Source organism: Rhea americana, unplaced genomic scaffold, assembly GCF_003343005.1.
Source record: "Rhea americana isolate MKP2758 unplaced genomic scaffold, rheAme1 scaffold_238, whole genome shotgun sequence".
Lineage (NCBI taxonomy): Eukaryota > Metazoa > Chordata > Aves > Rheiformes > Rheidae > Rhea > Rhea americana.
This window is the reverse complement of record NW_028186355.1, coordinates 193,990-206,943: the sequence shown is the minus strand read 5'-3', so window position 1 is coordinate 206,943 and position 12,954 is coordinate 193,990. Positions and strand designations below refer to the sequence as shown.

The window sequence follows — 12,954 nt, the reverse complement described above, 5'->3', positions numbered from 1 at the left end:
CCTATGCCCATGTGCACTTTAGAAAAAGGGTGTCAGAGTAGACAGCTACAATTCATCTTTCTAGCAATGTTACTGAGTGTGACACCAAACACYCACCTTCAGCTCAGCCTATTTTGAAAAATTACTCAAAGGCAAGTTGTTGAAAAACAGTCAGGCTGTTTCAAATAGCAACAGTGAGGCCAGTGCCTGTGCTGAGTTGCCTGCGGTTCAGAAGCAAGGTCATGCAGTAGGACAAATGAAAAGAATTCAGCATATGYTTTATAATGGGACAATTTTAATAACAAAATCCTTTATTCCCATCTCTTATTCATAGAGATTTATTCAGTCAACCTGGAAATTAACCTTTCCACTCCATAAGTTGTCCATTGTTTCCATAGGTACTCAGTGTACACAGTACCACATTCAGAAAGTCAATTTTTTTGGTCCTCTCTTAAGGAAATAACATATTAAGCAAAAGCAAGASGAGGATAGAAGCCCACACCACTTTTCTCCCCAGGGCTATGTTGCAAAACACTGGCTGGTTCTAATCAGTCAGCAAACAGCGAGCTTACTTCACACCCCAAAAACTTCCCCCAGCAAAGGGGTAGGAGTGGTTCAAATTAAGGAGTGATTCAGTAAGATTTGATATGGAGCTCCTATGGCAGAGACAGGAGTTTGCATGCCATGTTAGTAGGTGGAAAGGACAAGGCATAACTGTAAAAAAGCATAGCTACAGGAATGATGTCAAGAACAGGAGTATTGATTTGACTCTTCTGGCTCCAYTGCCTTTTGCAATGGCTCAACAACTTCAAAAGACCACAGGCAACAACAATGAAGTGYTTCATATTTATCATTTTAGCCATCTAATGTTGGTTTCCAGCATACAAAATGACACTAGATGGATTATGTCTCAAAATTTGGAGGATCGTTTCCAATATCCCCGATCAGCAGACATCCACTATTTACTTATTTATTTAGCACTCAGCATGCAACAYAGAGTCAAATCACACATTTAACTGCTAGAAAAAATATGCACCTCTGGTCAGGCTTCTGCATAAAGTATTGCAAACACGTACAAAGTGTTATACTCTACTATGCTTGTTGTAGCATTCCYGTGACACTCAAGATAGATTTCATCACAAATAATGTTTTAAGCAGCTTACTAAAGTCTCCAGCCTAAAAACGTCCTCAGATGGAAGACTTGTCAAAAAATATTATTTATATTATATATTTAAGAATTGCATAAACTACTTGTAACTTTTTATAATGCTATAACCATCAGTTCATCTACCGTATCTTTAGACCAGAATCCAAGAACTTTTCCCTGCTATATCTATWTAAAAAGTGTCTTTGAAAGACCTGGCCTTTGAGCTTAAGTCTATCAACTAATGTTGATATTACCTTTCCATCTTTCACAGGTTTTTCAAATTTCCAAGAAAAGATCCCATTAGAATGCTTCTAAATGAAGTACTCATAAGCAGATGATCTCTAAGAAATTATTAGTGGATAAAAGTTTAAGAAGTGAATTTCACCTTTAATCTCCTTCAAATGAGATAATCTTACTTCAGAGCCCAGTTATACGAGGTTGCAATGCTAGGAAATTGTCTAAAATTCAGGAATGAAAGTAGTCCAGAAGCACTGGTCTATACAGACAAGACGCACATGATCTTATCTTCTGTCTTTGTATATCTCTATCTCTGTTAAATACAGAAAAACTTCCACTGCAGTCCCAGATCCTTTCCTCCTCCAGTAGGGGGAAGACTGTCTAGAAATTGTTACATTTTTTCCATTCCCTCAAAATATGCATAYGAATCATTTATATTGATGACTGAAAAAGTAGATAACTACAGACACACGACTTCTGAAATAACTTCTCCTTAATAAGAGTATTCAAAAGTGTTCTGATTAACAATATTCTGGAAAATAAGAAGCTTTCAATTATGGTTTTAATTAATTATTGATGCTTAAATACAGATGTTCATAGGAAAATTGTTTTGTATTAATAATTTTAAGATATCATCAAAGAAGTCATATCTGTTTCCATTGTGCAGTTTATTCGAATTAGAAAAAAGTTACTAAGTATTTCACAATTCACATGCACAAACTCAAACATTACAGCCCAAAAAGTATTGATTTCTTTTCAGTCCTGTATTAAGGCTTTCAGGAATTTCACCTAGGCAAACAAATATCTGGATTTTTTTTTAAAAAAAGAAACAAAATAGACAGCCCATAATTCACTTAAGTTTTATTTCTGTTAACAAATATGATCAAAGTGAGTCCTGGTAGTATGCAGTGGCATTCCTTATCTTTTCAGTGGTGTATAGGTGATAGGAGTCAAAGTGATCGAGAAAGAAAAGTTATCTTCAGTTAAAGTTTTCTTCAACAGTGTCTTGATTTGGAGTGCTGAATAAGCCATTGTAATGTTATGTCTGCCAAGATAAATAAAACAAAATGAAAAACTGAACAGCTTATTTGCAGAGTGTAAAGGGACAATGGAACACCTGAAGGCCAATACAATTAAAAAAAAGCAAAAAAGCAAAAACTAGAAACTACAGGTTTTCGTTCATACTCAATTAAAAATTAACTACTTAAGACACTAGGGATTTTTTTGTTGTTGTTTGGTTTAGTTTTAAATTATGTGCGTTTTGTATTCCTGAAATATGATGACTGACATTAAGTTCTCTAAACTACAGATCAAGAATAGCTGAAAAGGAAAGATTTAAAATGACCATAAAAAAAAGAACTTTAAAATTAAAACTGGAATGTGTGAGAACAAAGGTGAGAATATATGATCAGAAGTGAAGAGAAGGGCAAGCATCTGACAAAGCATTAAGATGCCATTTAGGTAGAATGTAGGAGTCCAAGGTCTCTAAAAAGCATACAACAYTGGATTAAAATTTAATAGCTGAAGTTGTTACCTCACTTGATACAACCTAATGTGKTGAGCTAAAAACTGGAGCAGTTTACAGACTGATCCATGAGCAGATTAGATGTTTTTGCCTTATGGAAGTAACATCTGTCAGGGATGCAGGAAGGATGTCAGGTGGCAGCAACAACTTTAGTCCTCAAATCTAAATTTGCTGCCACAGGTCCGTCCTAAGTTYAAGAGAGTACTCTGGAATTTCCTACCAGACCAGCTTAGGCACTCAGATTTCAGAAAGCATCCSATGTCACCTCAAGCAGAGATAATAACCATTTACTAATCTTCCTCAGGTATTCTCTCAGGACACAGAAACTTGTCAGCCTTTCACCTACATCTCATGRTGAGTCCAGTTCACTTGTAGTTTGCATGGAAAAATGACTATCTCATATTGACATTGACATCAATCAAAAATTTAGAGGAAGAGCTCCCACTCTTCTCCTTAAAAGTCTAGTAGTTACATCATTTTAATAAGCTGAATAGATTTAATTTTTCATTATAGAATATATCTGCCAGTCCTTTGATCTCCCCAGACTCTTGCCTGAGGTAGCTTTTTCAAGGTCTTCCTTGAAATATGTATGGCRCCAGGAATGAACACAGTACTCTAGTAATGCTCTAAACACTTCCAAATAACATGTGATATAAGCAGTCTGTACCCATTTGCTGTTTTCTCATACAAAGACATTCAGGAAYCAGGTTAGCCCTTTCAGGCTCAGCGTTGCACTGGAAGGTACTTCACTGACTCTCAATTAGGACTGGCTTTCTTCTCATTTCCATTCCCACCGTTTCACATTCAGCTGAGTTCTACAGAGCTGACTAGCTCTTATAGTAAGTTTGGTTTCCTCAGGAAGAAGCTATAAATAAATATTACCAGGCTGTAATGCTCCTGTCTAGCACCACTTGTCTTAGCATATGTGAAAAAGGGTGGGAGAGAGGCAGAGCATCTCCAGCCAACTGCTGGTGYAGCCTGTGCCTCCAGCTGAATCAGGAGTCCCAGCCATGACTGTTCTCCATCCCTTTGCCTTCAGTAGCTCAAAGTCAGCACTGAGTTCTTCACTTTGTAGCCAGAAAAGGGAAGGGGAAAACATGAAAGAGGAAAGGGACATAAATGCAAAGAAAAGATGAAAYAGGAAGAGAGAGAAGGGAAAGAAAAAAGGATAGATGGGAGGAGGTGGGGCTTTTATATGTCCTTACTGACTTCAGAATAAATTCTTCACTTCTCTAGYACCACAGGACACTAGTCACTCATTTTGAGAACCACCACCATAYGGACACATGGTCTGTAAGGCTGACTTCTAAAGTAAAAGCATGTATATGGGGTTAAGTTTAGCTCAGTTGATTASAGAATGGTGGTAATAATGCCAAGGTTGCAGGTTCGATCCCTGTACAGGCCACTCGTTTGAGGGTTAGACTAGATGATCTCAAGAGGTCCCWCCCAACCTTACCAATTCTACGATTCTATGGAGATGTACTAAATATCACCTACAATTGGAAGGCTGTCATATCTAAGTGTTGATTCTTGGAAAAAAAAACAGTTTTTGCAATGTATTCAGTTACTTTTCTTTWAAAAAAATGCTTTTCCAAAGGCATTTGTCAGATTAATTTCATAACTTCTTGCAGAACTAAATCACCCTGTGAATGGCTTGTCTGTATGCCCAAATTATATATAATTGTATACAAAAATGATTGAATAATGATTGAATGTAATACTTGTGACAAAATCTTTCACAAAAAAATAAGATTTTCTCTTATATACAGGACTTAGATATTCAATTCTCTCTTTTTTTTTTTTAGTCTGATCAGTGGTATGAAGTATACACTAACAATGCTGTAAAAAGCAGCAGCAACTTACCTATGTTATCCTTCTCTTTACAGGAAATAGAATAGCAACAGATTTCTCTGTCTTGAATAGCTGAAAGGTTTCTACAAAAAGAAAATTTCATTAAATAGTGCTGTAGCTCCACAAAAGCTGACCACAGAAATTTCCATTAAATTACATCTTTTCTATATTTTAYTCAGTGGGTTCAGTTCTGTTCTCTGATATTCAATTTAAAAATAATACACTATTGTATATAACAGAAACATTTTTTTAAATTATAAAGAATTAAAGGTATAAAGTAATTTCAAAAAAAAAAAAATCAAACTTCTCATTAAGTCACTGTAAGATAGAAAGAAGAAGGAATCCATGAGCTGAAAGTAACATTTTGTAGTAGTAACTGGGTAATGGTGCCTTGTTTTAGCATTCATCTTTTATCCTTCTGTATTAGAATTCAAAGACTTTACAGGTACTAACTCCTAAACAACAATATTCAGATGAGCACAGCATTAATCTTCCTGAAGTTCATTATACCATACACAGCTTAAAGGTATCAAATCAGATTCCTGCTGAAAGGGTGTTTCTACCTATAGGAAGAACCTATATCTTAATTAACTTTTGTTTCTTTCTGTGAAATCCCCCGCCCTCTCTAAGTTTCTGAACATGTCACTATTTTTCCCTTTATTTATCCTCCTACAAGTCATGTAAACATGCAGGAAGCAGATTTTACTCCTGGTGAAGACGGAGACTAGATGTATTGAACACGGAAGGGTCCTAAGACCACACAGGAGACACCTGAATAAAAAACAAACGAGAAAAAGGAACGAAATGGCCTCTTAAGTCCCAATTTAGTTACTTAGCCATCTTCTTACTGAAACTTCTTCACTTCACTTTCTACTGATTAAAATTATGTCCTTTGAGGCACAGAAACCTATTCTGCAAAATTATTGCTATATTAACCATTTTTGCATAAATGTGTACTTCCCATGCAAAATGTCTCATTTATGTTAGTTTAAGTAATTCATAAGAATTTGCTTTGGATACATGCCAAAAATATTTGAATTGCTTATATTTGCAGACAGTAGTTTCAAATGATTCTGTTCTAATGTCATTTGAGCATTAAACTTCCACTACAATATACTCTGAGAAGCGTTAAGTGAGGCTATTATTCTCAATAGCAGTTGCATCTTCACTGATGGGAAAACAGGGTATCTGAAACAACTTTATACAACTGAAACAATGATCAAGAGTGGTTCAATTTACTGCAGTCAGTTATCAGCCTAGGGTGCTATTTCAATTGCCAGCAGAGCTCAAAGCAGAATATCTGAGAATGTAAAATGGAATCTGTTATTGCTGGCTACTGCCATAGAMTACCAATGATTTTCTTGTATGTATTGAATTTCAGAGTGCCTCAGCTTTTTCTCAGATCAGCTACTTACAATTTCTCAATTAGCTGCTTTTCATCCAGTGCACCTGGAAGGTCTCTTTTATTTCCAAGGACCAACACCTAAAAGAAAGAATTCCTATTCATTGAAAACTCAGGAGCAATAAAAGTGTTTTTTTTTTTTTTTTTGTCTTTAACCATTTGTTGGCATTCTTTTGGATCTTGTAGTCAAATACTTAAAACACAATAGCTGACACTTTGAAAATGACCAGTGATTGTGGTAACAGACCAGAAATCCTCCCATCCAATCTTGGTCAGATGCTGAGTATCCATCCGATCACCTTGGGGTGCATTAGTATGTCAGTGTGGATCACCAGCACACTTTGGAAGTGAATCTTTTAACTGTCCCTACTTACTCTGTTTTGGATCACATTATGGGATGGTGTCAGCCTGCATAAACCAGATTCCTTTTGCATGAAACTAAGCCTGAAGGAGAGCATGCACCAGTGCACTCCAGTCACCATCTGACACTCAATCTGCAGGACCAAGTTAAAGCTCATCCAAAGCAAACATCTCAGAAATATATAGAGTAGAGGCTGGGTCTTCAAGACCACTTGATTCTCTCTACAGTCCCTCTCCTATTTTGCCAACCTGCTTCTTAATGTAGCCACAGTCCACAGGCAGGCATCCAAACCATAAATCACCCAAACATCTGCCCAGCTGCTGACTGATTCCTCTACTTCCCCTTACAGCACCCATAGTAGAAATCAGAAAGGCTGCCATTAGGAATTAAATTTGAGAAATAAGAAAATTTTACTGAATAGATGCTGGGACTTAAAGTTCCTAAATGATACTCAAGGCTTCAAGTATAAGTAAGGTCAGATGAATGAGTTAAATACATTTGAAGCAAGTAATGAAAGGTTTTTCTAATTACAATTGCATTACTGTTTTCCATATGTGTTACAACTCTGAGTCAAAATCAAGATTGTTTCATATTTCCCATAGATCTGGAACACAGTAAAGCTCCTTGCTTATCCTCTCAGCTTAATAAAGGTACCTTAAAATCTATAATGCCAAAATCTAGGTACAATAAATTAAAGGAAGTTCAATACTAGTTATTACCAAAGAAATAATAGTAAGTAAAAAAATATATTATCRAACCTTGGAAATAACCATGCCTGTCAAGCTGGGCAATTGGAATGTGATATTATAAAGTATAAAAGGAAAGTATAAAAGCTCAGTTAAGTAATTCTGAAGATGTCAGAGACCTATTGTGCCAGGAAGAGACAAAGAGAAGTAAAATAGGATGTGAGAGCAGAACAACAGAAAGACAGTGTCACCCTCCATTAATGGCCTGAACGTGGGCTTCTGTAGGATTTGTTTAGTAACATATACTTAATATATAGAAATAATAACAGCAAACCTTACAAAAAAGATGGGGAATCCCTTGAAAAAAAATTTCTTCGAGAAAGGCTGTATTTACTTAACTTTATTCTCACAATGACTTGATGTTACCMATACGTCTACCCTTTCTCAGCTGACTTCAAGCACTTCCACTGGCCAAAGTTCCAAATATTTGCATATAAAAATAAGGGTCAAGCAGGAGCCATAAATTTTTGAATATTTTTCCTTGCTGACCATGTACCACTTTTTTTTGTTTCTTGTGACCAAAGGTGTGAGCCCCATTGTTGATGATATCAGCATCAAAGATCAATGATGGTAACCAGACTGATTCATACTAGATTTAAGACAGCAGATTACAGTTAATCAAATAAAATCATACTTCTACCACCTTAATTCATCATTATAATTTCAGTAGTTCTTTGACAAAATGAAGATTCTRCTTAAGAACAGACATATTTTTGCATTTTCCCCACATATTTTTAGTTTCAAAAACTATAAAATAAAGAAAAAGTCAAAAGACAGAARAAGTCAAGTTCTTTCATGTCTTCTGGAAGCAGAGGAGACTATTTGATGTTAGTGCCTGCAATCTGCAGAAAGACAAATCTCACACGCCTTAAGAAACTGACACAAATGTAKCTGGGTCACTGGTTCTAACCCAGCCAACAAGGGGACTGACTGGAAGTAATTACTATCTGATAATGCTACATGTGAAAATGAATTTGTTCCAAATCTATTCTGACCTTTACACCGGAAAAATGTACAAACACACTGCAGCACTGATAAGAGCTGAGTATTGCGAAAAAATGTCACAACAATTTTTGCAATAAGAGAGCTCCATATATCAAGGTTGCATCACATTTAAGCTAAGAGAGAAAACCAATTCGTCAGGATCTAGGCTACAGAATCTAAATTCATGTAAGAACAATAGAATATTAAAATACTTACTGGAATTCCATGTAACTGTGGCTTGTCTATTAAATTATGTAGTTCATTCTTTGAAGCTTCTACTTTTTCTAAGTCTGCTGCATCTACCATGTAACTACAATGAGAAAATAGTTATTTATGGTTTTGTCCATTATTTATCTGCATTAAAATATCTGAAATGTGACAAATGTGTTCTCATTGCCAATAGCATTAAAATATTCCTGAGTTCTATAAGCCATGCATTTATTAATACAGGATAATGCACAATTAAATATGAGTGGTGGGAAAAAATGGCTGAACACGCAGTTGCTTGGAACATGCAGGTATACACCTGGGTTTGCTGGATGTGTAAAATCTTCTGTTTGTATTGMATTGAGTCTTTTTATTGAATGGATTGTCAGATCTAAGTATATTATTAATGACTTTACTAGGAACAACCTTATCTACTGTCAGGATATTTTCAGTATTACAATCTAATAGCATCAAGGTTAAGGACAAATAGATGGAAATTTGGATGCTCTTAAATATACCTGTATCTGTATCTATTTCTGGTGATGGGAATCAGAAAGAATATTTCAAGTGTGGGAAATAATTCTTTGACAACTGGATAATGTAACAGGTCTCCTTTGTTCTTCATCTAGACTCCAATGAAGTCAAAATAAATCATTCTAATGTGATTTCTAATGTGTCAATCTCACATTCAATAAAGTGTGCAAAAACATTCTCCTCACTTCCTACACTAGTGACAAATGTCTTTATAACGGAATGACTTTATAACTGAATGACTTCATAACCGAATGGTTAAGACTCTGGCTATCCCACTGCTACCATCCAAGTATTTTTTTCCTGAATTCAGCCTTCTGCTTCTACAGACTCATCAGCTTCCGGAAAGAATGCTGCTACATGTTTTACGTTTCTCCTTTGTTTTCATGTTATCACCAGGTTAAGCTAAACATCTCACCATAAGAGAAAAGAAGCATAACTAAGAAAAGGGAAAGTAATGAAGGTGGATAGGGATGAAAGCATATCAACATTAATAATAYATATTTTAAAATGCATTTTGTATGAAGATACACAAGAGAACTTACACAACTGCATTGACTCCTCTGCAGTAACGCTCCCACATGCTTCGAAACCTTGGCTGCCCTCCAATATCCCATACCTGGAAGAGGTAAAACAAAAACAATTGCTGTCTCCAAAACTTTTAAACTTACTGTGAACTATGTAGTACTGACAGAGAAACCTATATTACAGCAGAAGTCTTACATATAACTTCAGGTGTATTTACACTGCCTAAATGTACGCATTATATAAAGTGACTGTCTTTAGAGACTGCTCTTCTCAGCTCCTTCCAGTCAATGTAATGAGAGAGATTCATTCACCAGACAAGTCAGCCCTGTGACCTTAACAGCTACAAATGTCCATTTGGAAAAATGTCTACATTTTTAACACTGACTCTATGAAAAGACTACAGAGACCAGACTAACTCAGACACCAAAGAGAAGTCTATGAATATACAGCCTAATACCCACAAATAGCACACTGTATGAAAACAGTTATTAAGTTGCACTTTCAATGGGCCTAGGGAGACCTGAGATAAGAACGTGTCAGGCCTTCAGTGGGATAAAGAAAGATCTTAAGTAAATAAAAAGTTAGTTAGAGAACAGAGTGAGTCTGAGGAAAGGATGATGTAATCCAGTGACTCCAATACCTTCACAGCTCTCCCATTTATTCATCAAATATGCTTTAAAAGACATATAGACTAGCTGATCAGAAACAGAAAGGAAACAATAGTGCAGGATAGGCCCAAAGTGATTAACCAGTGAATCTTATGGAAAGGGAGCTCAAATGTTGCTTGCAATTTTATAAAGCTCCTATCCTGCAAATACTTATGCATGCTCTTCGTGTTTGGCAATCCCACTGAATTCCTTTAAAATGAAGTGCTAGCACATTATTTTTCTCTACAGGGGTTAATTATTCTTCTTTTGCATCCAAAAAGTCAGTATTTTAGGTAGATGAGAATAAACTTTAGTTTATGAAGTTAATGTGAACCGAAACTGTCTCCACGATGAAAATCTTTACCAAAGTAAAGATCTAAATTCTGCAGGCAAGGGTAGAGCTCTTGAAGCTACAACCAAAGAGCTATTATGTTACAAATTACAAGACTATTAAAATAGTGAACAATACTTAAAACAAAAGGCATGTATATGTTATCATGTCAAGGACAAAGAGAAATAATTATTTCTTATTTCAATTAGATTTTGCCATCAAAGCAATATGTTTTATATACCAAAATTAGGAGGCATATCCATTACAGCACAAATTGAATTTGGAAGTAACATACACAGCAGTAAAAGTTGTTTTCATATTTATACTTTKTAAATTCAAATATATTAAACCTGCTATGGCAATAAAGACTCGTACAATAGAGTTAGACTTAACAGACCTTTGGGATTAGGTCTTCCTCAACTATTGTGAACTACTTTTTTTTATTCCACAGTTCATAAATTGTATTTATGTATCAATTTCTCTATCATTTTCAACACCTTAGGTTCATATTTTAGAATGAAATATTTCCCAATTCACTATTAAAATCATTTGCTGGCTGATATCTTACTGCTCCTTCTGGCATAAAATTAATATACCACATATATGTAAATTACCCTTGATCCTCTTTATAAGATTAAGAGTTATACACATTGAAGAGCTGAACTGAACTTCTGAACAAGAACTGGATATCAATTATTATCTGCACTGACATCTGAAGGGCTGTTTCAAGTCTTAATAAAACAAACTGTTTATTTTTAAAGCTTGAAAAAGATGAGCATACAGTTCAATACTATAGTTAATAGTATCTCACAAATCTCACACCAACACTAATTATTCCARTAACTCATCAGGACCTTGAAATTATCAGTAACCATCTGGTGCACATCTGTGCATCTGGAAAAAGGTATCAAGTTATTTTCTTGGTAGATCAGAAGAAGAAGGAAGGAGGGAAAAGAGGACAGGGATGTATAGTATCACGATTAGATTTTTGGAGACTGATAGTGATTATTCCTGGCAGCCAGAGAAATCTACAAGATAATGTAGCTTGGACCAATCACAAAATAAATGAGACAAAAAAAATACTGGTTTTGTGCTCGTTTGATGATATACTACACCTATATTATATTAGAGTGCATTGCAGAATAAGTATTATTATCATTAGGAGAAAGAGTCACCTTGAAACAATAGAAAGATATGTCATTTCCAGTCAGTTTCCCTAATAATGCTTACAGCTTTTCATTAAAGTACGGTATGAAAGACACAAAATAGACTAAGTATTCCTAATAGTGCTTGGAACCCAGTCAGCATCAATATACTCAGTTATAATTATCTGAAATGGGAAGGAAAATAAATTGGTGATATATAAAACATTTCCTCATCTCCTTCCCAATCAGACTGATTCTAGGACTAACTTTCTTATACTTATCACATTGAAGAGCTTGCAACAKTTAGCTACTTTATTCAAAACATAAATCTCTGCCCAAAACAATTTTCAATCTAAATGACTGAACAGACAGTACTGTGAGAATATCAGATGCACTCAAGAAGGAAAGGCTTTAGTGTTACACACCTTTTCCTACATGGAACTTGCAGGCTTTGCATATCACTTATTTTTATATCACAACATTTAACACACAGGCAGAAGTATATTCTGGGTGTGAACTGGGAGAAGGGCTAGAATTTAGCAGAGTATACAGCTAGCTATAAAAGGAAAACTTCATTTTGTCTGCACTGTTTTAAAAATACACTGGATTTCAAATTGCTCCCATGGCTTTTGTTGGTCCCTCAGAAACAACAGTTTCACAATACTTTATAGGTAATTTTACCCCTAGCTGACTAGCTGATCTTAAGAACTAGAAAACGCCCACAGAATGACCAAATCATACAAGGAAGAAAGTTCTGGTTTCTTTGCTTCCCAGTGGCATTGTCTCAGAAGAGATTAAAATCCCAAGGAGTTCTTTTTTAGACTAAATCTCGAAGGCACACATCTTATTCCTATTGCATTTTATAAATCATTGTTTTATTGATTCCAGCGTCTTTCTGTTGAGTAGTAACTCTTATCATGCTTGTAGGTCTACATTCTCATAAAGTAATGCAATGTTTTAATTTGTAAACTAGATTAATCGCTATAGTTTGGAATAACCATTTAACACAGCACTTATCTGTTAAATTAAATTATTTTAAGACAGGAATCTCTGAATATGCCTCTTGTTCAAATTGCATACTTCATGTGGCTCCAAGGCTCCTTCCTAAGACTAGCTATCAGCTTTTTTAAAAAAGTAAMTCTTTTTCTTTTGCACAGAGGCGTATCATGACAGTTGAGCAAAATTGCAGTTGGGGGAATATGTTCTAATGCTTTTGAAAATCTTCAGTTATAAGAGGGCTTATTAACACCCTAATTGTGTTTCCTTTAGTTAGCACATATTATGTGAGGGCTTGACACTTAACGAGAAAGTTGCAGGAAGGGAAAAGTAGTAT

At 35.3% G+C, this 12,954-nt stretch overlaps 1 protein-coding gene across 1 annotated transcript in view; it reads right to left on the bottom strand.

Moving 5' to 3' along the window:
* Positions 1-2,209: 2,209 nt before the first annotated feature.
* The window catches only part of LOC146595135 (ADP-ribosylation factor-like protein 8B), a 23,884-nt gene continuing 13,139 nt past the window's right edge, over positions 2,210-12,954 (bottom strand). Inside the window, exons 3-7 of the mRNA XM_085306330.1 lie at positions 9,516-9,589; positions 8,449-8,542; positions 6,155-6,222; positions 4,752-4,822; positions 2,210-2,408 (exon numbers count right to left, since the gene is read on the bottom strand). Coding sequence (XP_085162456.1) covers positions 2,359-2,408; positions 4,752-4,822; positions 6,155-6,222; positions 8,449-8,542; positions 9,516-9,589 — 357 coding nt within the window. The 3' untranslated portion in view covers positions 2,210-2,358. The remainder of the gene's footprint in view (positions 2,409-4,751; positions 4,823-6,154; positions 6,223-8,448; positions 8,543-9,515; positions 9,590-12,954) is intronic.